At 42.8% G+C, this 27138-nt stretch overlaps 2 protein-coding genes across 6 annotated transcripts in view; one reads left to right on the top strand and one right to left on the bottom strand.

Moving 5' to 3' along the window:
- Nucleotides 1-10310: 10310 nt before the first annotated feature.
- On the bottom strand, nt 10311-26759 carry MTRFR (mitochondrial translation release factor in rescue). 2 transcript variants are annotated; one of them, XM_075834033.1, is made up of 3 exons: nt 26625-26759; nt 14189-14471; nt 10311-11552 (listed from the first exon to the last, which is right to left on the bottom strand). In XM_075834033.1, exons 2-3 carry the CDS (start codon nt 14456-14458, stop codon nt 11340-11342), a joined length of 483 nt encoding a protein of 160 aa, XP_075690148.1. In that variant the 5' UTR covers nt 14459-14471; nt 26625-26759; the 3' UTR covers nt 10311-11339. The 2 variants fall into 2 exon arrangements, with proteins under 2 accessions (XP_075690148.1, XP_075690141.1); XM_075834026.1 differs by having other exon boundaries at nt 26629-26758.
- The window catches only part of MPHOSPH9 (M-phase phosphoprotein 9), a 167098-nt gene continuing 166445 nt past the window's right edge, over nt 26486-27138 (top strand). For all 4 annotated transcript variants that reach the window (XM_075833976.1, XM_075833986.1, XM_075833995.1 and 1 more), the window contains exon 1: nt 26486-26570. The gene's annotated coding sequence lies outside the window, so the exon portion shown is untranslated. The remainder of the gene's footprint in view (nt 26571-27138) is intronic.

Below are 27138 nucleotides of genomic sequence, written 5' to 3' on the forward strand. Positions count from 1 at the left end.
GCAGTGCTAGTGACGATATGCATCCCGCCCGGTAGGGCCGAACGTAAGAAGGTGGACAATTGGGCATGTTCCATCCAAGAAAGCGTCCTCCCCGGGCAAGTCCCACGCAACTCGGACAAAGGAGGGAGCCTCCCCCCATCCGACATTACCTGACATAATCTCGTGTTTTCAGAAGAGAACCAAATCATAAACTGTTTCGTATTGACAGCTGGTAAGAATTCTGGGTTATCAAACAGCGGGCTAAGGAGCCCGGGTCTATGTGAAAGGCCCTTTCTAACCATCAGTCTGTCCCATAAAGTGAGGCAGTGCTGGGTTAGCAATGGCAGGGTCGCAAGCGCCGGCCTATAATCAGGAAGAATCCATGGCAACGATATAAGTGAAAGCGCGACTATGGACTGCTCAATCTCTACCCACTGTTTCTTGGATCCATTATGAAACCAGTCCACCACCCTTGCGAGTACTGCGGCCTGATGATAAGTGATCAAGTCCGGGAGTCCAGCTCCCCCCTTCAGTTTTGGACGGGACAATGACTTCAGATTAAGGCGTGGCCTCAAATTGCCCCACACAAAGTTCCGAAAGGCTTTCTCCAATGCCTTAAAAAATGTTCCGGGGATTAATACTGGGAGAGCCTGAAATAGATATAAAAACCGAGGGAGGATGTCCATTTTGATAGCGTTTATGCGGCCAAACCATGAGAGCTGCGCTCGATCATATGAATGTAGATTTTTAAGAGTGGTTTGCAGTAACGGCTGATAATTGAGAGTGTAAAGATCTACTAGGTCCCTAGGAATCTGGACTCCCAAATATTTGATTGACCTCGCCTGCCATTTAAAATTAAAGGATGACTTTAAGAGCTCCAGTGTCTCAGAAGATAAGGAAATGTTGAGTGCTTCAGTTTTCGTATAGTTTACTTTAAAGTTGCTGACCTGGCCAAATACTTCGAATTCTCTAATGAGTACTGGTAAGGAGATCACAGGGTTTGTCACGAAGAGCAGGAGATCATCGGCATATAGAGCCAATTTATGACAATCTCCACCTATTCCTATCCCTGTTATATCTGGGGAATTACGGATAGCCACAGCTAAGTGCTCCATCGTGATGACATAAAGTAATGGTGACAGGGGGCATCCCTGTCTAGTGCCGTTGGCAATCGAGAATGTTGTGGAAAGTACCCCGTTTGCCCTAACTCGTGCAGTAGGTGTCTGGTATAGGGACAGTATCTTATCTAGCATAATGGGGCCATGTCCAACCTGGGTTAATGCCGATTTCAGGAACCCCCAATGTACCCGATCAAAGGCTTTTTCCGCGTCAACCGATATTAAACATGTGGGTAGAGACTTTTTCAGGACATAGGATATTAAGAGAGTGGTTTTATTGGTATTATCCCTCGCCTCTCTATGTCGAACAAATCCCGCCTGATCTCCGTGGATACAACGTGGTAGGAGTGGGGCTAGTCTATTTGCAATGGCCTTAGAATAATGTTTTACATCCACATTTATCAGGGAGATTGGACGGTAATTAGAACAAGCCGAGGGATCTTTCCCTGGTTTGGGGATCACAGTAATGGTGGCCGCTAACGTTTGCGGAGTGAATGGCATGGAGGTTGTAACTGCATTATATACCTTAGTCATATAGGGAAGAAGTTTAGTAACAAAGGTCTTGTAAAAGGACGCCGGGAATCCATCCGGACCCGGACTTTTACCCGACGGAGCTGACTTTATGATTGCCTGTATTTCCGATTCCGAGAAGGCCTCCCCTAGTGAGGCCGTCTCGGTCTCCTCTAAAGTCGGCAACGCCGTCTGTGCAACATAGGAATCAATCATCCGTTGGAGGGCACTTGGAGACATGTCTGCCAAAGGCCCCTTGAGGTTGTATAGGGCCTGATAGTAGTCCTTAAATGTATTAACAATGTCTTCTGGCTTATGTTTGACCTCACCCTGTGTCGTTTTTATCGCCGGTATAAAGGATTGAGGAGCCCGTGGGTGTAATGATCTAGCTAATGCCCTCCCGCATTTATTAGAATGTTCGGAAGCGAAACGCCTCATCCGGTCTCGAAACGACGCATGCGCCTGGTCTAATAAATTTCTCAGCGAATTTCGAGCTTCTAGTAGCTCTGCTAAAGTCTAGGGGTGTTGGGACTGTTTGTGAGTGGTCTCTAGAGTCCGTATCTGGGACAAGAGCTTTTCAATTTTGAAAGCCCGTTCCCTTTTTAGTCTCGAGCCTTGCTGTATAAATATACCTCTTAATACACTTTTCAACGCCTCCCACTGAACCGGCAGAGGAGTGGAGTCCACCTCATGATGATCCAGAAACTCTGAGATCGATCTGTTAATCGCCGTTTGGCATACCGCGTCCCTTAAAAGATGGGGGTTCAACCGCCAATGCCATTCCCGCTGTTTAGTGTCTGGGAGGGTAAGAGACAAGTAAACCGGCGCATGATCCGCCCAAATCATAGTTCCAATCTGAGACTTCGGGGACCAGGAAAGTAGATGATGACTAATAAGAAACAAATCTATCCTGCTGTACATGTCATGTACCGGAGAATAAAAGGTGTAGTCCCGTGTTTGGGGGTTGAGAATCCGCCAAATGTCTACCATTTGCATGGCGAACAGCTTAGACTTAAGGGAAGCCAATTGAGAAGCGGAAACGGAGGATCTGCTCGAGGAGGAGTCTGCAACCCTGTCCATTGTGAAGTTAAAGTCTCCTGCAGTTACCAAGAGACCCTCTGCAAATTTGGAGAGTTCCGTTAAATAACTCCTGCATACGCGCACCTGGTCATGATTAGGGAGATACAAGTTCGCCACAGTGAACAGTCGCTCACATATTCGAAGTTTCAGAAATACAAAGGGCCCCTGGGTATCATATTGGGTAGCAACAACCGAGACCGGAAGAGATTTATGTATAGCGATACTCACTCCTCTGGATTTCGCATCAGGGTTGGTACTATGGAACCACTGCGTATAGTATCGATGTTTCAGAGTGGGCACATGGTCGGTCCTGAAATTAGTCTCCTGCAAAAGTAAAATCTGAACACGTTGTTTGTGCATATGATGCAGAATTTGAGCACGTTTTTGCGGGGTATTAAATCCCCGAACATTTAATGAGCAACATTTTAAGGGCTCCATCTGGGAAAGAGGAGGAAGGGTAAGAGGGAACAGGAGAAGAAAGAGTAAGTGAACTAATGGAATCACTACAGACAGTGATCCAGCCCCAAAACTACTCTGTTTAGGGGAAAGAAGTTAAAGTAAAGTGTTCAACCGAACACGCCCTAAGGCCTCATTTACACGAGCGTATTATACGCGCGTGCGACGCGCGTGCTTTTCACGCGTGTCGTACGCACCTATAATAGTCTATGGGGCTGTTTAGACGATGCGTGAATTTTGCGCTGCGTGAGTGCGTTGCGTAAAACTCACGACATGTTCTATATTCTTGCGTTTTTCACGCAACACGCACCCATTGACTTCAATGGGTGCGTGAAAACAACGCATGCCACACGGACGGTCCTGCGTTGCTTGCGCGAAAATCACGCAAGAGCTGTCAAAAGGATGAATGTAAACAGAAAAGCACCACGTGCTTTTCTGGTTACAAACATCCAAACGGAGTGTCAAATTAGAGAAGAGCGCACCGAACTTCACCGGGTTCGGCCGAACTCGTTTTGACCGAACCCGGCAAAAAATGTTCGGGTACGCGACGTCAGGAGACAGTCACTGCCCACGGTGCTCAAAGACTTAAACTGTTTCAGCACCATGGACAGTGACTTTCGATCACAATATACATATACGTGTAAAAAAAAACAGAAGTTCGGACTTACCGATAAGTCCCGGCTCCTTCCTCCAGTCCGACCTCCCGGGATGACAATTAAGGCCAAGTGACAGCTGCAGCCAATCACAGGCCAAGCACAGGCTGCAGCCAATCACAGGCTGCAGCGGTCTCATGGCCTGCCGCGTTATCCTGGGAGGTGGGGCCGGATGACAAGAGAGGGACGCGTCACCAAGGCAACGGCCGGGAGACCGGACTGGAGGAAGCAGGCAGTTCATGGTAAGTTTGAACGTCTTTTTTTATTCACAGGTTGGTGTATATTGTGATCGGAACTCACTGTCGAGGGTGCTGAAAGAGTTCCTGCCGATCAGTTAGCTCTTTCAGCACCTTGGACAGTGACGGGCGTTGACTAGCCTCATCTCTATGATGGCGGCTGCGCGAAAATCACGCAGCCGCGCATCATACACGGATGACACACGGAGCTGTCAATTGCCTTTTGCGCACGCAAAACGCAGCGTTTTTTTGCGCGCGCAAAACGCACACGCTCGTGTAAATGAGGCCTAAGTGTGGGTTTGACTGGACTATGGAAGAAGGAAGCTCCCAACCAACTCCCAAATGCCCGAAGCCTTGTATAGACACACATGTAAATTATCACATCATCAAACAACAATAATCAAACAACCCGTAACTGGCTAATGTATGCCTAGCACCATCTACCTCCATTAAGGGGATCTGCCCCTTATCAAAGACAACCTGTACCATGTCTAAACGGCTCCCATTACCATACAGGTAAGTATATCAGCTGCTATTCTGACTATACTGCCATTTATTCCCGACTAGGGTCCCATCCTAGGGGAGGGGGGGGGGGGGTTACTCCCGAAACCATTGCGGCGGAACTGTATATAGGCCATAAGCTCTATCATCTCCCTCCCACCATATTCCAAAGGTCTGCAGACATGATGCGAGGTGGTCCATATAAACCCACATGGCCAATTGCCAGGGAGGAGGTATGTACCCATGATCCCGACCTTGGGGCTCGTTCTGATCTGTAATGAATACATAAATCCACAATGCAGTCCCCTTCCCCCACATCCACAATGCAGCATGTTAGGACATAAAAAAGTAACCCCAACCACTCCTTATCAGCGGAGCAGAATGTTCCAACATCTTATTCCAGCAATCTTGACCTGGTCGTAGCCGATGTTAAGGTAGCCGCCATCTCTGCGTCACATAGACAATTCTGCGGGGCAGGCCAGTCCTGTTATATTCCTGGCAGGGAGGTAATTTCTCGGGACCCGCGGAACAGAGTCCAACATATGCGACCGTGGCTGTCTTAACCGCTGTATAACTCAGTGGGTATGTTCACACGGCCTATTTACGGACGTAATTCGGGCGTTTTTGCCCCGAATTACGTCTGAAAATAGCGCCTCAATAGCGCTGACAAACATCTGCCCATTGAAAGCAATGGGCAGACGTTTGTCTGTTCACACGAGGCGTATATTTACGCGCCGCTGTCAAATGACGGCGCGTAAATAGACGCCCGCGTAGAAGAAGTGACCTGTCACTTCTTTGGCCGTAATTGGAGCCGCTATTCATTGACTCCAATGAATAGCAGCGCTAATTACGGCCGTAATTGACGCGGCGTTCAAGCGCCTGCACATGCCGGTACGGCTGAAATTACGGGGATGTTTTCAGGCTGAAACATCCCCGTAATTTCAGCCGTTACGGACCCCCGCCGTGTGAACATACCCAGTAAGGCACCATGGAGGCCGCCGGCGGCGCATCAAAGGAGCAATCTCAAGATTCCTGAGAGGCATGAGCGGGAACTCCCGGGCCCTGCACTCTTCTGCGTCTCGCAGGGGTCGAGGAGTGATCCATCCGGTGATTACGTCTTGGTGTTCGTTGCGGCATAGGAGGAAAATACGGCCAATCTGAGATGGAAATCTGTGGGAGATCCAATGCAGCGAGGAAATCAGGGATATCTTCCGGAGAATAGACTGAATACAAGGAGGATCCACGGCGTACTTGTAGTTGGAAGGGGTATCCCCATGAATACTGGATATCTTTTTCCCTAAGTGCGACAAGTAGGGGTCGTAGGGCTCTCCTTTTTACTTTTAAAACTTTTATTTTCTTATATTTACACATCTTTTTGTAACTTTTTTTTTTACTTTATTACTTTGTCCCACTAGGGGACTTGAGGGCAGGAGGCCCTGATCGCTATTCTAATACACTGCACTACATGCGTAGTGCAGTGTATTAGAGCTGTCAGCTACTCACTGACAGCAAGCATAGTGGGTCCTGACTTTGTCAGGACCCACTAGGCTTCCGTCGATGGCATAGCCGGACGCCATTGTTTGGTGTCCGGTTGCCATAGTTGCAATCGCCGGCCGCTATCGTGTAGCAGGCCGGCGATTGTAGCTTAACCCCTAAAAATCCGTGATCGCTATTGAACACGGCTTTTAAGGGGTTAATCAGCGGGGACACAGCGATCGGTACCCGCTGTAGGAGCTGCGGCAGATGCTGTACGAGACAGCAGCTGTCACAGCTCCTGTGTGTGTCGGGAGGACGGCCAAAACGGCCGTTACTCCCGGGACGTAATATTCAGTCGCTGAGCGCGAACGTATTGGTTAGCGCGATGGAATATTACGTCGCTGAGCGCGAAGGGGTTAAAGGGAACCTGTCACCAGCATTTCACCTATTAAACCAGCAATACCTGGTGGTAGTGGGTGAAAAATCATTTCTATGTAACCTATAATTGTCTTCTTAGTCGGCTCTGTAGCTTTAGTATTCAGTTTTTAGTATTCCCACACCGTATGCTAATGAGCATAAGAGTCATATCTTCGTTTGAAAACAGTCAAATCTTCATTCCTCAAGTCTTTCAGAGTTTACCCCGCCTCCTTACTTTTGATTGACAACTCCTCGCCTTCCCCCAGCACACAAAATCCCACGCTTGTGCATTGATGTCCTCTTCTGGCGTGTGCGCACAAAGGGACACCGGATTTTTACGATAAAAGGCGCAAAATGTTTTCAGACAGTTATTTACATTCAAGGAGGAGTTTAGGAGAGGGGAGAACGGCAATGAACTTTTGATAGCAGCGGCCAGTGAGGGATAAGTAAAGTTCAATAGGTGAAATGCTGGTGACAAGTTCCCTTTAAGGGTAAGGCCACATGGTGCAGTCACGGTGCGTTTTTAAACCGCAGCAAGTCATTTTTCTATAGAAGTCAATGGTGAAAGTTGTGTTATGGAGTTGTCTAATGCAGGACATTTACAAGATGATAAATAGCTGATCGCTGGGGCTGGTTATAGACTAGACACCCAAGCACAGTGAGGAGGAATTTGAATGGAGTTGTCACACATGCACCCTGCGGAATGTCTATGAAGCCGTCGGAAACTAATAGAAGGGGCAGGTAGAATAGTAAGTGACCCCTCTTGTGCCACAGTTAATCTGATGAGTAATTCTATTCTCTTTAGTGCCTAATTGATGGCTCCAGCATTCAGTCACCGGCCAAAGCTGGAGTCATCAATTAAGGCCAATGGCGAGGCGTTAGGCAGGGTTCACTCACGAGAGTCGGAGCACCTGCCGGACTTGGGACCGCACTTGCGACCTAATTTGCAAACAAAAGTTATTTTTTTCTGAAATAATAACTGTATATGTGGCCACAAAGGCATGTCTGAATAAGTTAACGTTCCCTTCCTGGCGCGGTTATTGGTTTAGTTGCCATAAAGCACCTATAATTCACAAGGAACACATTGTACTATTATAATTTTTGTATTTTTAGTATTCTTCTTCAATTATATACAACTTTTCAAAGTATCAACCGGTTTATAGGTGTCAAAATTTCATGCTTACAGATCACGTAGAAACAATCTTCCCTCAGTGTTCTCCTATGCCCGCAAACAAGGACACGCCATGATGTTTTGGGGGACCTTCCCCTTCAAGCATGAATACCCATTGGAGGAACTATGATCTGCCCTCCCTGAACTCTTGGAAGCTTTCCCCCTCTCCACAATCTGATCTGCCATGTACAACCTCCTCCCCCTCATTGCTGGTACCTCTAAAACTAGATTTATACATTGTGTATTTCTTGCAGATTATTGAGCCAAAGCCAGAAGTAGATCCAAGAGTAAGGAGAAAAATAAGTGTTTCCTTTATATTTCCCATTCCTCTTTAAACCACTCCTGGCTTTACCTCTAAAATCTGCATTAAAATCTGCTACAAAATCTGAAGCAAATATGTGATGTGTGAATCCAGCCTAAGACATTGTTCTCACAGAGCAGATTTGCCTCAGATTTTGCAGGCATTTCGTAATTCAGGAGAGGAGACACTTTAACCAGTTCAGGACCGGGCTATTTTGAGCCTTCAGGACCAGACACCGTTTAGCCCTTTAGCACGTGTTAGTTAAACGGCTATAACTTTTTTATTTGTTGGGCTAACGACGTGATTTTTGCGATGTTTTTTCCGTAGACAATGCAGGTTTATTTTTTTTTATCGTTTTTATACATATCCCTTTTGCTATTTTAGAATTTTTATTCTAAAAGATTGAATATAGTAAAAAAATAAGCTTTTTTACTTTTCAGCTATTTTTTGGGGTAATAACATAGTTTTACCCTAAAATAGACCTTTTATTTGTGATCGTCTTTGTCTACCGTAAATTTTAATATATTACATGTCTATATTAGGGAAATTGGGTCAGCGCTAGCGTTACAACAATGATTGGCGGGGGGGACGGGACTTTTTTATTTGGGGTGGGTATTTTATGTGTATTTATTATTAATTTTTTTATTACTATGGTCTGTCCCTCAAAGGTCAAATAAGACCTTTGGTGAACTTTATATATATTTTTTCTTTCTTTTACACCATGCTTGTCCACTGTAACTGGAGCTGCACAGCAGCCCCAGTTACAGGGGAAATCAGCCCTCATAGTGACGATTGTCACTAATAGGGCTGTGCTGGGTCTAGTAAGTCTGCCACTGACGGCACCCGGCGATCATGTGACCAGTCACATGAACACCGGGAGGAATAGAGACAGCGGCGCGGCCGCTGCCTCTGTTCCTATACACAGCGTTCATTGAGCGCTGTGTACAAGTGATCAGAGAAGACAGAAGCAGCGAAAGCCTCAGGGCCGACGATAGCTCAATGGCGTAAACTGATAAATGATATCCTTCCATTCGAGAAAATTGTACATAAGCATCGTGGTCGTCTGGCTAAATTTACCTTAATCTGGGGTGGTTGGTGCTCCTCGAATCTCACTCACTGTACAGTTCAAGGTTTTACTGATTCTTTGGCGCATGCTGTGACTGGTTATAGATAAAGTGTATTGGTGGGATGGAATATATTCCCATGGACACATGCTTATAGGTCAATGTATGGGGTATGTGTTTCATATATGGTTTTATCCTTGTTTGAATAATTCTGCTACATTTGACTAATTTTCCTTTATTTGTATTTTTTTGTACTGATCTGTGGGTTGTGTACAATTGCTCTGCATTGTGTTATTTCGTCTGCATAGTAGCTGTCGTTCCTTAATGTCTTATGGAATGTTTGCTGCATATTATTATTCTGATGTCTTTGTACAATTGACTCAATAAAACGAGTTTAAAGAGGCTCTGTCACCAGATTTTGCAACCCCTATCTGCTATTGCAGCAGATAGGCGCTGCAATGTAGATTACAGTAACGTTTTTATTTTTAAAAAACGAGCATTTTTGGCCAAGTTATGACCATTTTCGTATTTATGCAAATGAGGCTTGCAAAAGTACAACTGGGCGTGTTGAAAAGTAAAAGTACAACTGGGCGTGTATTATGTGCGTACATCGGGGCGTGTTTACTACTTTTACTAGCTGGGCGTTGTGACGAGAAGTATCATCCACTTCTCTTCAGAACGCCCAGCTTCTGGCAGTGCAGATCTGTGACGTCACTCACAGGTCCTGCATCGTGTCGGCACCAGAGGCTACAGTTGATTCTGCAGCAGCATCAGCATTTGCAGGTAAGTAGCTACATCGACTTACCTGCAAACGCCGATGCTGCTGCAGAATCATCTGTAGCCTCTGGTGCCGGTGTCCTCGCTCGTCTGACACGATACAGGACCTGTGAGTGACGACACAGCGTGATCTCTGGAGAACACGGCTGTGTCTGCACTGCCAGAAGCTGGGCGTTCTGAAGAGAAGTGGATGATACTTCTATACACAACGCCCAGCTAGTAAAAGTAGTAAACACGCCCCGATGTACGAACATAATACACGCCCAGTTGTACTTTTACTTTTCAACACGCCCACTTGGACTTTTGCAAGCCTCATTTGCATAAATACGAAAATGGTCATAACTTGGCCAAAAATGCTCGTTTTTAAAAAATAAAAACGTTACTGTAATCTACATTGCAGCGCCTATCTGCTGCAATAGCAGATAGGGGTTGCAAAATCTGGTGACAGAGCCTCTTTAAAAAACAAAACAAAGGGAGAGCAGAGAGCAATGAGTCAACCCCAATAGAAGCAGTGTGCTGTCAGATTTATGTCAGAATTTGCAGGACAACCAGGTGAAGGCATTACAAAGACTTTACAGCAGCAAAATGATAGGAAATTTTAATAGTTTAGAAAGCTATTTACTTTTTCTTTTAGGAAGCAAATATTATAACAAATTTCAGACCAGTCCACCTGTTCAATGTGGCATTATGATTCCTTGATTTCTAGAAGTGTAGTTCTATAAACCTTTTTTATTGGCTAGCTCAGTAGGTTACAGATGCAAGCTTTCTAGAACACTTTGGTCTCTTCCCAAGTAATTACGGACCCATTAATTTCTTTGGGCTATGGCCACGTTTCCGTATTTTTACGGATGGGCGTCCGTGCTGTAGAAATGATAAAACATGTCCTTTTTTTACCGTAATTACAGCACGGACTCCCCATAAAAGTCTACAGGCGCTTCCATAGTTACGGACGGACGGTTACAGATGTGCACCCGTAGCAGTCCGTAATTACGGAAGCTTTGCTAGGCGACGCTAGGTTTTCAGATGTTGCATATCATTTGTGGTTTTCTTCTCTTGGCTCATCTGTAAATACGGATGCACTATGGACCGTATTTACAGACACCGTTCCGTATACGAGGATGATTTACAAATGACTATGGATCCGTATTTATGGACAGTATTTACAGATGGATGAAAAATACGGTCATGTGCATGGGGCCTAAGATGGGATTTACAGCCTGAGGAATAGACCTCAAAAGCTTTCATCTGTAATCTACCCAGTTAGGCCCCATGCACACGGCCGTGCCCGTAATCACAGGCCGCGATTGGGGGCATGGCCGGCCACCACCAGCATTTTTGGCTCGTGCTCCCATACAAAGTATGGGATCACGGACCGTAAAAAGCAAAAGATAGGACATGTCCTATCTTTTGCAGTACACTTCCACAGCCCGGACACCTTCCCGTAAATAAATAGGAAGGTGTCCGTGAACAATTGAAGTGAATGCGTCCGTAATTGTGATACGCAATTACAGACAATTTTTACGGTCATATGCATAGGGCATCACCTAATAAATCAAACAATTCTTGTAACTACGGATGGCTAACATGATACAACACACTACTACTTGATTTCTAAGTTCTGCATCTCTTTGAAATGTTTTTTCTTTTCCAAATTATCTTTGGCTTTTTTCCTTTTCCCTATTTTCTTCCTTTCTGCCTCTTCTTTTTGCTTGAAGATATCACTGCTTTCTCCTTTAATGAAAAGGTCAACTTTTTCTTGAAGTATTCTTCTAGCTCTTTTCCTATTCACTTCCATAGATCTTGTTTGGTGACACTATAAAAAAAAAAAAAATGAAGGACTCATTGAAACTCTTCTAAGATGAAGATTTTACACAGAAAGTTAAAACGTTTGAAAGTCAGGTGGTAGATCAATCATAACTATAATTCATCAAATTGCTTTGCCTAACTCAAAGAGTACAATTTAATGTACTAACAACAAAAATAAGGATGCAGAATCCTATTCTCTGCCATGTGTACCGAGCCTGTCTGGCAACACAGAGTCCCTATGAGTTTGATCATGTGCCACCGTATAATCATTCTTTGAGGTGTTAAGTCCCCCCTTTAAAGCTATATTTTTCTGAAAGAATTTCACCATTTATAACATGAGTTAGTGCTTGCTGTGATTTTTTAAATCAATGAGAAAAAAAATAAAATTGTATGAAATTGAAGGCACAGTAAAGTTACAGTATGGGCCCATAGATTTCTATGTACACTGTATTATGCATCCGTACAACATGGATACATAATACGTCATAAGCATGACACCTAAGGCCTAGTTCACAGTTTTTTGCAGACAGAATAATTTGCCTCAAAAGCAGATTTTGACCTGCCTGCACTATCTTTGCCGCAGTTTTCGCGTCGTTTTTCGGCCACAGCTATTGAGCACCGCGAGCAGAAAATGCAGCGAAAAGCGCTTTCTCTGCCTCCCATTGATTTCAATGGGTGGTCAGAGACGGTACCACGGGAAGAAAGAGCATGCCGCTTTTATATTCGCGAGTGTTTTTTTCTGCTCGCGGAAAATAACAAAAACTACGCTCGTGGGAAAAAACGCCTCCGCTTCCCATTCAAATCAATGGGAGGTGATTTCGGACTTATTTTGGTGCGGTTTACTTATCAAAAACAGCGCCAAAAAACTGTGAACTAGGCCTAATACGGACACTGGCACAAACTTCAATCCATTGTTCCATCAAACTTTTACATAGTGCTGGTCACGTGCTTTGCAGGTTACTCTAGTATTTATCCAGTTACAAAAGTTACTGTCACCATTGCATTAGTTTATGGAGAGATGATTTCTATTGTCGCAAGTACAGGTTGATTAGAAACTATAAGCATCAAAGCCAGTGACATAATGGCGGAGGCAAAATATAGAGGGAAAGATGAGCTTTCTACTAACATAAAAGCGTGTTTACACAGAGTTGGGTTCGAGGAGAACGGCACCGAACAATTTTGAAAATATGCACAATAGGCATTTGACACGTGTGTCTGGCTGCAACGGTCAGGGCATTTTTTTAACTAAGGAAACGGTTCATGTTTCTATGGATAAGCATTAGGTCCCTTTCACACCTTTTCACGACTTAGCCGTTAAACAGATTTTATAATAGTCTAGAAGTGACGAATGCCAGTGAAAAGCATCCGTTACCGGCATCCGTCACTCACATGCTATTATGCTACCCATCATAAAAAGCTATTAAAAATCTCATGACAAATACATTAAATGGATGCCATACAGTGGCATCGGTCACCCTTAGGCTACCGTGTAAAAAAACGTTCACTCCTCAACATTGAAATCGCAACACCAAGAAGGAAAAGTTTTGGAATTGTGGAAATCACAGCACCCATAGACACTTTACGGAATGGATCATTATGCGCCATTCTTCCAATCAGACGATCCGTCCGTGAAGAGGTTCACCTCCACGGAGCTCTTGCTGTTATTCTCGTTTGTTGTTGTTCTCCCAACCTTTGGGACACGCAACATTGAATAGTGCGGACATCTCAATCTAGGCCCGTAGCGATCTGCCAGAGTGATAAACCAAGGTCTATTGGTTCAAGGATTCTGTCCCTCCCAGTTTGCGACAAGAGGCAATAACTGGCACATTAACTAACTTGAGGCATCGCACAATAATCCCACACCACTTGATCCGATTTTTGATGTTTCAGGTGGCTTAAAAACTTTTTTTTTAATCTGGCTTTTATGCCCCTCCAACATGCCAGAGAGTGTACATAGCGTTAGAAAAACTTTTTTTGCGGGATGCCTCGAATAGCGTTTTTACTTCGCTATTCTATCCAGCACAAAAAAATGTTATCACAGAGGCCAAAAAGGATACTCTTTTGCGTCCGTTGATATAACGGCAGCCTATGGGTACATTTGATGTACTCGCCGGATACTTTTCCCATGCATGTGTCAAAGGTGAGGGGGAACAAAGTGTGAAATGGGCCTTACTGCATACAATCTTCTATTCACAATAGCGTCATGGGTTCAGTTTTTAACGGAAACCATGACACTATTCGAGCGGTCCCAAACAGACCCCTTTGACTTTAATGGGGTTAATCGGGGTTTGGGTATTTTTTTAAAGCAAAAATAGTGCAGCATACTACGCTATTCTTGCTGTAAAAAATTACTGAAAATGTTGCTGGAACCCCAGCTGGAGGTTTAGAATGCAAATGTGAACAGAATCTCAAAAGTGCATGGACTCATTTTATTTGGCGAAATATTTGTCCACTGAAATCAATGATATAAAGTCACACCTAGAAAATGCTGCAACTTGCGTGCCCTGAAAAAAATAAAAAAATAAAAGCAAAAAAACCCCACAGGATACAAAATGCACAATTAGCATCTAAACACTGCATTCTTTTTTTTTTTAGTAAAAAGCTCCAGAAAAATGCCCTGTCTGAACTTTACTGTTGTCATACCTTAACTACAATACCAGATGGAATATGCTTTAATACAACACAGTTATTGGTTTTGTTTGTAGCCTGTCCTCCAGGTCCATGTCCTCGAACAAACTGTTCTTCCAAGTCTTTTTCATCAAGTTGTAGTAAATCATAGGATGAATCTTTTGTCAGCACTCTCTGGGTTAATATCCCCACAGCCCTTGGATTTAGTAATTGGAGATGCCTCCCAGGAATCCATGGTTTCCAAGACAGCAGTTTAGACAAAAAAAAGATGACGGAAGACGTCATGGATTGGGAACATCTGTACAATAAGAGGCAAATACTATTAATAATAAATATGTTCTAAAACGCTACAATTCAGACATTCAGAAATTGCTTCATTACCACAAATACATTATTAAGCACCATTTATTAAGAAAAGTACCACTAGTTTTACAATGGAGATAAATTCTAGGGCTATTTTCACATATTTCGTCCATGTGCCTAATATATCAATTCGTATACAAAAAAAAAGCTTAAAAAAATTCCCTTTATCAAGCGGAACGTTTCTTTTTATTTTTTTTACAAATATTTTTTAAGCATTTTCAACTAGTTTTCTAAAAACATAGTAAAAAAAAAACGGGGGGGGGGGACGACAAAATGCCAAAGAAGGGAGATATTACTTTAAGCACTGCAAAGTTTAGGGGTCAAGCAAGGCCTTGTCAGGTACGTGGCAAGGACTTGGCATACATAAAGATCACTTCCATGACACTTAGGGCAAAGCCCCACGTGGCGGAATTGCTCTGGAATTCCGCTGCAGACACTCCGCAGCGTTAATCCGCAGCGGACCCGTTACTCCATTGCCTTCCACTGCTTTTTAGTAGGGTTCGTTTAGACGATGCGGAAAATTCCGCTGCGGAGCATAGGCTGCGGTGCGGAATTTGGTGTCCGCAGCATACAATGGATGTTGCGGACGTGTGGCGGACTGGTTGCGGACTCATTGCGGAAGTTCTCCATTGACTTCAATGGAGATTCTAAATTCCGCAATGAAGTCCGCAGATGTCATGTACATGTTATGTGTGCTGCGGAGCGTATTGTTTTTTTAACATGACATTTCTTCATTCTGGCTGGACCTATGTATTTCTAGGTCTACAGCCAGACTGATAAAGTCAATGGGGCTCCCGTAATTACGGGTGACTATGTGTGTGCACCCGTAATTATGGGAGCGTTGCTAGGCGACGTCAATAAATAGTCACTGTCCAGGGTGCTGAAAGAGTTAAGCGATCGGCAGTAACTGTTTCAGCACCCTGGACAGTGACTACCGATCACAATATACATCAACCTGTAAAAAAAATAGAAGTTCATACTTACCGAGAACTCCCTGCTTCTTTCTCCAGTCCGGCTTCCCAGGATAACGTTTCAGTCAAAGTGACGGCTGCAGCGGTCACATGGACTGCCGCGTCATCCAGGGAGGTCGGGCTGGATGCCGAAAGAGGGACGCGTCGCCAAGACAACGGCCAGTAAGTATGAAATTCTTTTACTTTCACTAGGGAAAGAGCTGTCCCTTCTCTGTATCCTGCACTGATAGAGAGAAGGGAAGTACTTTCACCTCAATACGCAACGGCCAGTCCGCATCAATTTACTGCACATTTTGGGCAGATCCGCCACAGAATCTGCAACGCAGATTCTGTGCGGCATTGATGCGGACAGTTGGGGAAGAAATACGCCACGTGGGGCCATGCCCTTATAGTCCAGTAGGAGAAATGCACCAGGCAGAGAGCGATCCAGAGGGACATTTACCATTATAGCCCAGTTAGAGAGGTAGTAATTGTTGGAGGGTTCAGAAGAAAAGGAGTGGCATTTAGACCCCACAGGTGTTTTTCAGAAATTAACACCTTCAAAACACAGCCTGTTTTGGCCTTGTGGACACAGCTGATTTTGTCCAATCTGACATGTTTCACTTTATGTGGTAATAATTTTGGAATGCTTTTACCTATCCAAGCGATTCTAGGATTGTTTTCTCGTGACATATCGTACTTTATGTTGATAGATAAATTCAATATTTATTTGTAAAAGAAACACCTAAATTTAGAGAAAATTAGCATTTTCTAAATTTAAATGTATCTATTTGTAAAACAGATAGTAATACCACAAAAAATAGTTACTAGTTAACATCCCCCATATGTCTACTTTATGATTGCATTGTTTTTTTCACGTCCTTTTACTTTTCTAGGACGTTACAAGGCTTAGAACTTTAGCAGCAATTTCTCACATTTTCAGTTCTGTTCTAAAGTGGCTTTGAGGGCCTTGTATATTAGAAAGTCCCCATAAATCACCCCATTTTAAAAACTGCACCCCTCAAAGTATTCAAAACAGCATTCAGAATGTTTCCTAACCCCTTGGGCGTTTCACAGGAATTGTAGAGGTGAAATTTACAAATTTCACATTTTTTTGGGTCGAAATTCATTTGTAATACATTTATTTCTGTAAGGGTATGTTCACACGGCTTATTTTCGGACGTTTTTTGGTCCGTAAACGGCCGAAAAATCAGAAGCAGAACGCCTTCAAACATCTGCCCACTAATTTCTTTGGGAAAAACGGTGTTCTGTTCCAACAGGGCGTTTTTTTACGCAGCCGTTTTGAAAAATGGCCACGTAAACATACGCCCGCGAAAAAGAAGTGCATGTCACTTCTTGAGACGTTTTTGGAGACGTTTTTCATTCACTCTATAGAAAAACAGCTCCAAAAACGGCCGTAAAAAACGCAGCGAAGAATGCGGGTTGCTTAAAAAACGTCTGAAAATCAGGAGCTGTTTTCCCTTGAAAAAAGCTTCGTATTTTCAGATGTTTTTTGCTGAACGTGTGAACATACCCTAACACAGAAGGTTTTACCAGGGAAATGCAACTCAATATTTATTTCCCAGATTCTGCAGTTTTTAGAAACAGTGGAAACCCCCCAAAAGTTACCCCATTTTGGAAACTACACCACTCAAGGAATCTATCTTAGGGGTATAGTGAGCATTTTTACACCACAGGTTATTTGCTAAATTCATTGGAATTAGTCTATGAAAATCTATTTTTTTTCTCAAAAAACGTAGAAAGGTATAAAAAAGGAGAAAAAGCAACCCAACATTTGTAAAGCAATTTCTCCCAATTAAAGGAATACTCCATATGTGGTGATAAACTGCTGTTTGAACCCACAGCAGGGCTCAGAAGGGAAGGCGCGCCAATTTTGCTAGAATAGTTTTCAGTGCCATGTCAGTTTGCAACGCGCTGGAGGGACCAAAAGAGTGGAAACCCCCAAATGTGACCCCATTTTGGAAACTACACCCCTCAAGGATTTTTTTTCTAGGGGTATAGTTGCCATTTTAACCCCAAAAGTTGTTTTTTTTGCAGAATTAGGCTGTGAAAATAAAAAAATCGACTTTTTTTCTGAAAAGAACTAAAATTTACATTTAGAAATACATTTTCTTTACAAGGAATAAAGGAGAAAAATAACCCCAACATTTGTAAAGCAATTTCTCCTGATCATGGCAATACCCCATATGTGGTAATAAACTGCTGTTTAGACCCACGGCAGGGCTTAGAGGGGAAGGATCACTATTTGTCTTTTGGAGATCAAGTTTGCTGGATTGGTTTTTGGGTGTCATGTCGCATTTGCATAGACCCTGAGGCACAAAAACAGTGAAATACCCCCAAAACTGACCCCATTTGGAAAACTACACTCCTTTAGAAATGTATCTAGGAATATAGTGAGCATTTAGACCCCATAGGTCTTTTGCAGAATTTATTAGAATTAGGGCGTGAAAATGCATATAAATTTTTTTTCCACTAAAACGTTGCATTTTTTTATTTTCACAAGGGATAAAGGAACTTAAATTAACCCTTTCAGGACTGAGCCATTTTTTGCTTTTTCGTTTTTCACTTCCTACCTTACAAGAGCCATAACTTGTTATTTTTCTGTAAATGAAGTGGTGTGAGGACTAATTTTTTGAGGGAGGAGTTGTAGTTTCTATTGACACCATTTAAAGCACCATATAATGTACTTGGAAAATGGAAAAAAACGTGTTTCCTCCATAGTTTTTTGGGTTTCGTTTTTACGGCTTTCACCGTGCGATAAAAACGACAATTTACCTTTATTCTGCGGCTCAATACTATTATGGTGATACCAAGTTTATATAGTTTTTTTTATATTTTACTACTTTTATAAAGAAAAAAACTATTTGTTTTATCTATTGTTTTTCACCACATTCCGAGAGCCACAACTTTTTATTTTTTGGTAGATTGAGCGGTGTGAGGGCTTATTTTTTGCGGGACAAGCTGTAGTTTTTATGGGTACTTTTTGGGAACTATAACTTTTTGATCACTTTTTATAAAAAAAAAAATGACTGAAAATGACCAAAAAAACAGCTATTTTGGCGTTTTCAATTCTTTATCTTTATCTGGTATATAGTAATAGTTAAGATTTTTATGGACGCAGCAATTCCAATTTTGTTTCTTTTTACATTACTTTAGAAGAAAAATGGGAAAAGGGTATTTTTTTTTTTACTTTAAATATTTTTATATTTTTTTTCACTACTAATAACTTTAACTTGAACCAGTGATAATTAGATTGCTGGTACAATATACTGCAATACTAAAGTATTGCAGTATATTGTAATTGTTACAGGCTTCTGTAACAGCGCGATCGCAGTTCCTGTCAGTTAGTCCCAGGTGTCAGCTGTAATACACAGCTGACACCCGCAGTGTATGGTGCAGGGTCAGCACGTGAGCCCTCTCCATGACGTGCTATTACGTCGTGGTCCGGGAAGGGGTTAATGCGCAGCGGATGGTGCAAATTTAAAATTTCAATTTTCCACTGATATGCCATTTTAGTGCACAATATGTTGTGTCCGGTTTGTGCCGCTGAAGACAAGCGGGTTTTCCCAGGTATGGCGATCCCATATATGTGGAAATAAACTGCTGTTTGGGCACGCTGTAGTGTTCAGAATGGAGGGAGCGGCATTTGGCTTTTGGAACACAGATTTTGCTTGTCAGTTGTTCTGTTTGGGGTTTTACTGGCATTTCCATTTATAACGTAGGGGCATATGTAAAGTTTTTATTCCACAAGCAAGGTGACCAAAAACCAGCAATTCTGACAATGTTTTTTTTACAGTGTTCACCATGGGCTATAAATTACAATTTTACTTCTTTCTGCGGGTTGATACGATTACGGCAATACCATATGTATATAGTTTATGTATTGCAGCGTTTGCACAATAAAATAATTTATTTTTTGTGCCACCATATTCAGAGAGCCATAAAATTTTTATTTTTCACTCAAAAAAGATGTTGCGGGACGGGTTGTAGTTTTTATTTGTACTATTTTGGGGCACATGCAACTTTTTGATCACTTTTTATTCTATATTTTGGGAGGGGTGGTGACGAAAAAAAAAATTGTGATTCTGGCATTGTTTGTTATTTTTTATTTTTTTTGTGGTGTTCATCGTGCGGGAAAAATAACGTTCGTTGTATAGTTTGGGTCATTACGAACGCGGTGATACCAGATATGTGTACTTTTTTTTTTTTTTTTTTTTAACGGTTTCAATTTTTTCCTATAATAAAAGACTTATTGTAGGAAGAAAACCGTTTGGTTTTTTTAACTTGTAACTTTTATTTTTACACTTATCTAAAACATTTTTATTAACTTTTTTTCACTTTTTTTTTTTGTCCCACTAGGAGACTTGCAGCACTGATCTCTGCTATAATAATGTATTCTGTCAGCTTCCATACATGGAAGACCTGGAAGCCATCGTCTGGCCTCCAGTTGCCATGCCAACCATCGGGAACCCCCACGATCAGATCATGGGGGCTGCCGATCTGCTACAAACCCCTTAAATGCGGCGATCACAATCGATCACCGCATTTAAGGGGTTAGTTGCCAAAATCAGTGGCGATGGACCACTGGCCAGTGACAGATTACCTCCCGATGCACTCTGTCACCGAAAGTGTGCATCAGGAACGACTCAGTAAAAGTATGTCCTGGTGCGCGACGTAACCTCCCACCAGGACGTACAGTTAACCTAGGGGTTAATACGAAGTGGATGATGCAAAGTGAAAATTGCAATTTTTCCACTGATATGACAATTCACAGCTCAATATGTTGTGCCCAGCTTGTGTCACTGGAGAATCTTACCCCATACATTAAGCGGGTTCACCTGGGTATGACAATGCCATACATGTGGACATAAACTGCTGTTTGGGACCACTGTAGGGCTTAGAAGGAAAGGAGAGCCATTTGGAGCATGGATTTTGCTTGGTAGCAGCTTTGTTTGAGTTTTACTGGTATTTCAGTTTATAATGTGGGGGCATTTATAATCTGTGTACATCAGGGCATAATAAGAGGGTATAATAATGCGGTAAATAATAAAACTATCCATAGATGTGTGGTACGCTGTGAAGCAATCAGTTATACACAGGCCGGTGTCGCACTGATAAACGGCGTCCTTTCTTATCCCCCCTTGGTAACACTCTGCGCCTTTTGGGGACTTTTTCTCCTTTGTAGTTTGGGAAATATTGCTGGGAAAGTTTTGCGCTGGTATAATACGGGCGCCCTCGCTTCCAGCGGATGTGCCATGTCCCTTCCCTTCCTAGTTCTGAAATACTAGGGCCCTGAAACTGAAGGAATGTTCCTCTCCGGCCTGCACATTGGGATGATTTTTCATCAGCGCATTATTAGTGCAGTAACTTTTTTTTTTGATGGACTTGTGGCAGGGCTTTTTTTTTATTTTATTGGTACCATTTTGGGACACATGCAACTTTTTATTTCATATTTTAGAAAAAGAAATTGCCAAAAACAAGCAATTGGGAAATAGTTTTTTATTGAGCGGTTTTTGGGCATTCAACGTCCGCCACAAATTACATGTTAACTTTATTCTGCGGGACGATACGATTACGGCAATACCAAATTTATATAGTTATTTTCATGTATTGCAGCTTTTCCACAATTAAATCACTTTTTTTTTTAAATAAGTTTTTTTCTGTGGCATTATATTCTCAGACCCATAACTTTTTTCTTTTTGCCAGGAAAAGGCTGTGTCAGGGAATTTTTTTGTTTTTGCATGACGGACTGTCCTTTTTATTGGTTCTATTTTGGGGTAATTGTGACTTTTTGATTACTTTTTATTCCATTGTTTGGGAGTAGATGTGACCTAAAAACTGAGATTCTGGAGTAGTTTTTCATATTTCTGTTTTACGGCGTTCACCGTGCGGGATAAACGACGTAATAGTTTTATCGTTTGGGTCATTATGGACGCTGCAGTACAAATTATATACAGTTGTTGTTTTTTTGTTTTGTTTGTCCAATAATAAAAGACTTATTGGAAATGAGGCAAATTAATTTTTTTTTCATTTCAAAGTTTTATTTTTTTTTGCAAGATTTGAATCAACTTTTTTTTGTCCCACTAGGGGACGTGAAGGTCTGCACTTCTGATAGCTATTCTAATACACGTAGTGTAATATAACATACGTAATACAGTGTTTTAGAGCAGTCAGTTATACACTGACAGTAAGCATGGAGGCCATTGCTAGGCCGCCGGCACCCCAGAAAACTCGTCACTGGGGTGCCGGTCGGCTGAAAACCCCTCAGATGCTGCTCTCTATTGAGCTCAGCATCTGAGGGGTTAATCGACTGGATCAGAGACTAGCTCCCGTCCTGGCCGTTATAGCAGGGTGTCAGCTGTAACATACAGCTGACACCCGGCGGTGATGGTGCAGGCTGTGCTTCTAAACCCGCACTATCACCGTGACGTAATGGTACTGTGGTTTGCGGGAACCCATATATATACACGGCGGATGTCGGGAAGGAGTTAAAGGGGTTGTCCAGAATGAGAAAAACATGGTTGCCTTGTATATAAAAAAAAAAAAAGTGCCACACCTATCTACAGGTTGTGAGTGTTGAGACTCAGTCCAATTCATTCCAAGGTGTTGAGCTGCTATACCGGATACAGCTCATAACCAGGGTTGCCAATTGTCCGTAAATTTGTGGACAGTCCCCAAAAAAATGTTGTTTCTGCTGTCAGTAGTGTCCAGAAGAAAAAAAAACAAAAACACAGTCCGTAATTCCGGACCAGTTCTGCACTGCGCATGTGCTGGCATCATTCATTGACATGTGCAATGCAAAGAAGCCTGGATTAGGCCATTCAGTGTTGGGGGCACAGCACTGTGCAAGGCCATAAAGCAACGTCATAGTGACATCGGAAGCTATGGGCAGGCAAATCTCATCATTACAAGCCTAATGCCGGGTTCCCACAGGTCGGATACGCTACATAAAACTACACAGTGTATCCAACCAAGAACTCGCACCACATTCCGTCCAAAAAAAAATGCACCACATCGCCCAAAAAACTGCGCAGAATTTCCAATGCAGAAAGCAGCACTAGAAAAAAAACGTTCATACTTACCCCAGTCATAGTCATGGCGACACGTTCCTCCGTTGACGTGCAGTCCTACCTCCCGGAATGACGCTGCAGCCCATGTGACCGCTGCAGCATTTGATTGACTGCAGCAGTCACATGGAATGAAAAGTCATCCCAGGAAGCTGTTGCTATGACAATGCCCAGGTTGTAATTATAAGCTTTTTTTTCTGAGTTGCAATTTTTTCATCTAAATTGGTGCGATTCCGCGCAAAACTTGGCTATTTGTTGCTGGTTTTACATCCCATTGAATTCAATGGGGAAAACCCGCAACAGAAAAGCAACGAAAACGCAGCATAAATTAAAGGGGTTATCTGGGGACCAAAAATTGAATTGCAATAATATATTTATGTGAAACAAACTAACTTACTAATATACTTTAATTTAAAATTCTGTACTGAATGGTGCAGTTCAATGGGAAAAACGGCCTCCCATTTCCACAGGGTGTTTTTTACGTGTCAGTGTCAGTTTTTAAAAACGGTGTGTACAAAAACGCCCCATAAAAAAGAAGTGCATGTCACTTCTTGAGCCGTTTTTGAAACCGTTTTTCATTGGGTCAATAGAAAAACAGCTACAAAAACGGCCGTAAAAAAACGCTTAAAAACAGCTTTGTTCTTGTTTGCCATGTGAACATACCCATAGGGTATGTGCACACACAAATCCAAAAACGTCTGAAAATACGGAGCGGTTTTCAAGGACGTTTTTGGAGCTGTTTTTCTATAGAGTCAATGAAAAACAGCTCCAATACAGCTGAAGAAGTGACATGCACTTCTTTTTTGTGGCCGTTTTTAAAACAGCCGTGTAAAAAAAACAGCCCGTCGGAACACACTCAAACGTAAAATACGTCTGAAATTACGGAGCTGTTTTCAGGCTAAAAAAGCTCCTGAATTTCAGATGTTTTTGCAAGTGCACGCGTTTTTCGTATATATAAATAAAATATAAATATATGAATGGCACATACAAAAAATATGGTGAAACCCTGTTCCATGTAAAACCCCCTCCGTCTGGAGAAAAAAAGGTTCAACCTGCGGAGGCGACAAGCCTTCTTTATTGTGAATCTATGGAATAGTCACCGCAGGAGCTGGTCACAGCAGGGACAGTAGATGGCTTTAAAAAAAAGGCTTAAATCATTTCCTAGAACAAAAAAGTATGGGCTCTTATGTGTAGGGGTTTTTTTTATTTCCCCTTTCCCATCCCTTGGTTGAACTTGATGGACATGTGTCTTTTTTCAACCGTACAAACTATGTAACAGAACGTTGTTTTTCCCCATTGAAATCATGTTTGGAGGCGTTCTGCTTCCGATTTTTCAGCCGTTTTTCGGGACATATACGGCCCTGAAAAAAAAGGCTGAAAACACTCCGTGTGAACATACCCTTAGGCTGAAGACGGCTCACAGAAACCCCATCCACATACATTGTACTGTAATTATCGTGGATTTTCATTGATAGAAGGGCCGAGCATGTTGAATTTCAACATACCCGATCCTTTTGTTCGTTAGATCATTTCTCCCTTCTACCTAGCGAAAACACATGCACGCTCAGTCGAGCCAAGCGTACATGGGGTGAGTCGGAAGGAATAGCTGCCCGCCAAACAATCGTTCGGCCGACAGCTATCTAAAGTATATGGCCAGCTTTAGAAGCTGAGAGAATGTTCTATTATTCCATTGATTCATTTCAGCAATTGTAAACCGATAACGGCATTTAGCTAAGTTCCAAACATGCACTGCTAATTTATGTATCAGTAACAAACGTCTAGCGCATGACGTGATTTTGATTCAAGTTAGAGAGGCTCTGTCACCACATTATAAGTGCCCTGTCTCCTACATAAGGAGATTGGCGCTGTAATGTAGGTGACAGTAATGCTTTTTATTTAAAAAAACTATCTATTTTCACAACGTTAGGAGCGATTTTGGTTTATGCTAATGAGCTTTCTTAATGCCCAAGTGGGCGTACTTTTACTTTCGACCAAGTGGGCGTTGTACAGAGGAGTGCATGACGCTGACCAATCAGCCTCATGCACTCCTCTCCATTCATTTACACTGCACTAGCGATATAGATATATCACTATGTGCAGCCTCATACACAAGCCCTAACATTACTACAGTGTCCTGATAATGAATACACATGAAATCCAGCCTGGACGTCATGTGTACTCAGAATCCTGACACTTCTGACACTTTTTTTGTGAGATTCCAGCAACGGATACGAAATCTCGCGAGATCTCGGAGCTAAACGAGATTTGGTTTCACTTGCCGGAATCTCACAAAAAAAGTGTCAGAAGTGTCAGGATTCTGAGTACACATGACGTCCAGGCTGGATTTCATGTATATTCATTATCAGGACACTAGTAATGTTAGGGCTTGTGTATGAGGCTGCACATAGCGATATATCTATATCGCTAGTGCAGTGTAAATGAATGGAGAGGAGTGCATGATGCCGATTGGTCAGCGTCATACACTCCTCTGTACAACGCCCACTTGGTCTAAAGTAAAAGTACGCCCACTTGGGCATTAAGAAAGCTCATTAGCATAAACCAAAATCGCTCCTAACGTTGTGAAAATAGATCGGTTTTTTTAAATAAAAAGCATTACTGTCACCTACATTACAGCGCCCATCTCCTTATGTAGGAGACAGGACACTTATAATGTGGTGACAGAGTCTCTTGAATCAACGTTCTTTCCCTCTACATAAAGCCGTGTTCACATGTTCAGGATTCTGTCAGGATATAGGTGCAGAATCCCCACCTAAATCATGACCGAATCCGCTAACATTCCGCCAGCAATGCATGTGAATATTACGCACTCAGGAAAATATCAGTGCGTGATAATGAACGCGCTGCGGATTTTAAAATCTGCAGCACGTTAATTATTACCGTGGGTTGCATGCTGAAAAGCTGCAGCTTACAATATAACTAACTCGCGCGCAGACGTGCTGGCCAATCCGCAGCAGATATCCAAGTATTATCCAAGTAGATCTCATGCACACGACCGTAGTGGTGTGTGCGGGCCATGATTTGCGGCTCGGACGGACGCGGAGTGTCACCCGCGTCCGCCCGCAAATCACGGGCCGTGCACATGGTCGCGTGCATTAATTTCAACGAGCCTGGACCGCAAAATACAGCCGTAATAAGACATGTCCTATCTTCTTGCGGTCCAGGCTCCCGGCCAATGCACGGACCGTGGAAACCACAGTCGTGTGCATGGGCCCATAGAAATGAACGGGCCGCATTTTCGGGTAAATTGCGGCCGCAAAAATACATTTGTGTGCATGGGGCCTAGCTGAAGATTTCTGAGGTCTCATGCACACAGCCGTGCCCGTAATCACAGCCCGCATTTTCGGGCCGTGCTCCCATACAAAGTATAGGAGCACGGCCCGTAAAATACAAAAAGTAGGACATGCGCCATAATTCACGTCACAGACACCCTTCCGTAGCGATACGGAAAGGTGTCCGCAGCCAATAGAATTGAACGGGTCCGTAATTCCGTATAGATTTTTTACGGTCGTGTGCATGGGACCGAAGACAAAAAAAAACCTGCAGATTTGCCTATGGCAGATCCGTACTGTGACTAGCTGCACCTGAGGCTGGTAACCATTACATTTTCCTCCTCATTACAAGATAAAGACATATTGGAATAACAATGTAGGTGTAACCAGAAGCAATAGAACACGCGGCAATGTTTACACAGAAATACTGCAGTCCTACTCTACATAGAGACCAGCGCATATAATGAAAACTTGCAAAGCTAATACCCAGAACAACCAATTAGAAGCGTTTTTATTTTTAACCCCCGCTAGAAGAAAGCGGTCATTTGATTGGTTGCTTTAGGCAAAGTTCCACATTCCGTCTGCATTAGTTTTTATACATTTCCCCTTTTCTATAGGCAGTAGGTGATGTAGAGGACTCCACCTGTACAACAGCACGGCATCGAGAATTGGGCAGTTATACAAAAACATTGATTTCCGCGGAAAAGTGAGATAAATATTGTTTATAGTACAATGTATTCTAATGAAATAGTGTACGTACATACCACACTAGGTGACCCTCACGGCGCATGCGCTATGATCCGTCATCCAATGTCGTTTCCCTTACTTTTCTACGGTCTAGAAACACACAAGTCTCTAAAGTCTCTATTGGAAGGGGTAGGCGCATCTACCGGCGGCCATTTTATCGGGGACCAAACTGCATCAAGTTCTACTCTACACAATGTAGCTTTGCAAAACGGCTCCTGCAACGGCGACATACGTAGTAAAGTAGTGTACGCATGTCTCTGAAATTACACAGCATTGTGGTTTGTTGGCTTGCGAACTGCGGCGATATTTAAAATATGTTTATTTTATTTTTTATTTAAAACGCAATGACTAACCAAACTACTCTATATGGCTTCTTTTTCCAATATAACATTTCTAAAGGAAAATTATTTTTGTAAAGCTAAACCAAGATGCTAACATTTTATTATATGTCCTGGGTGGGCAGTGGTATGTCCCAGTGTCATCTGTCCGTCATCTTCCGTCCTCAGTACGCAGATAGTTGTAACCAA

Source organism: Rhinoderma darwinii, chromosome 1 (genome assembly GCF_050947455.1).
Source record: "Rhinoderma darwinii isolate aRhiDar2 chromosome 1, aRhiDar2.hap1, whole genome shotgun sequence".
NCBI lineage: Eukaryota > Metazoa > Chordata > Amphibia > Anura > Rhinodermatidae > Rhinoderma > Rhinoderma darwinii.

Bases quoted from the DNA above. Each gene is read 5' to 3' on its own strand.
- MTRFR (XM_075834033.1), bottom strand. From the start codon at position 14,458: ATGACGTCTTCCGTCATCTTTTTTTTGTCTAAACTGCTGTCTTGGAAA. The intron at 11,553-14,188 runs GTATGACAACAG...TTTTTTTTATAG, and splicing joins CATCTGGTATTGTAGTTAAG to TGTCACCAAACAAGATCTAT.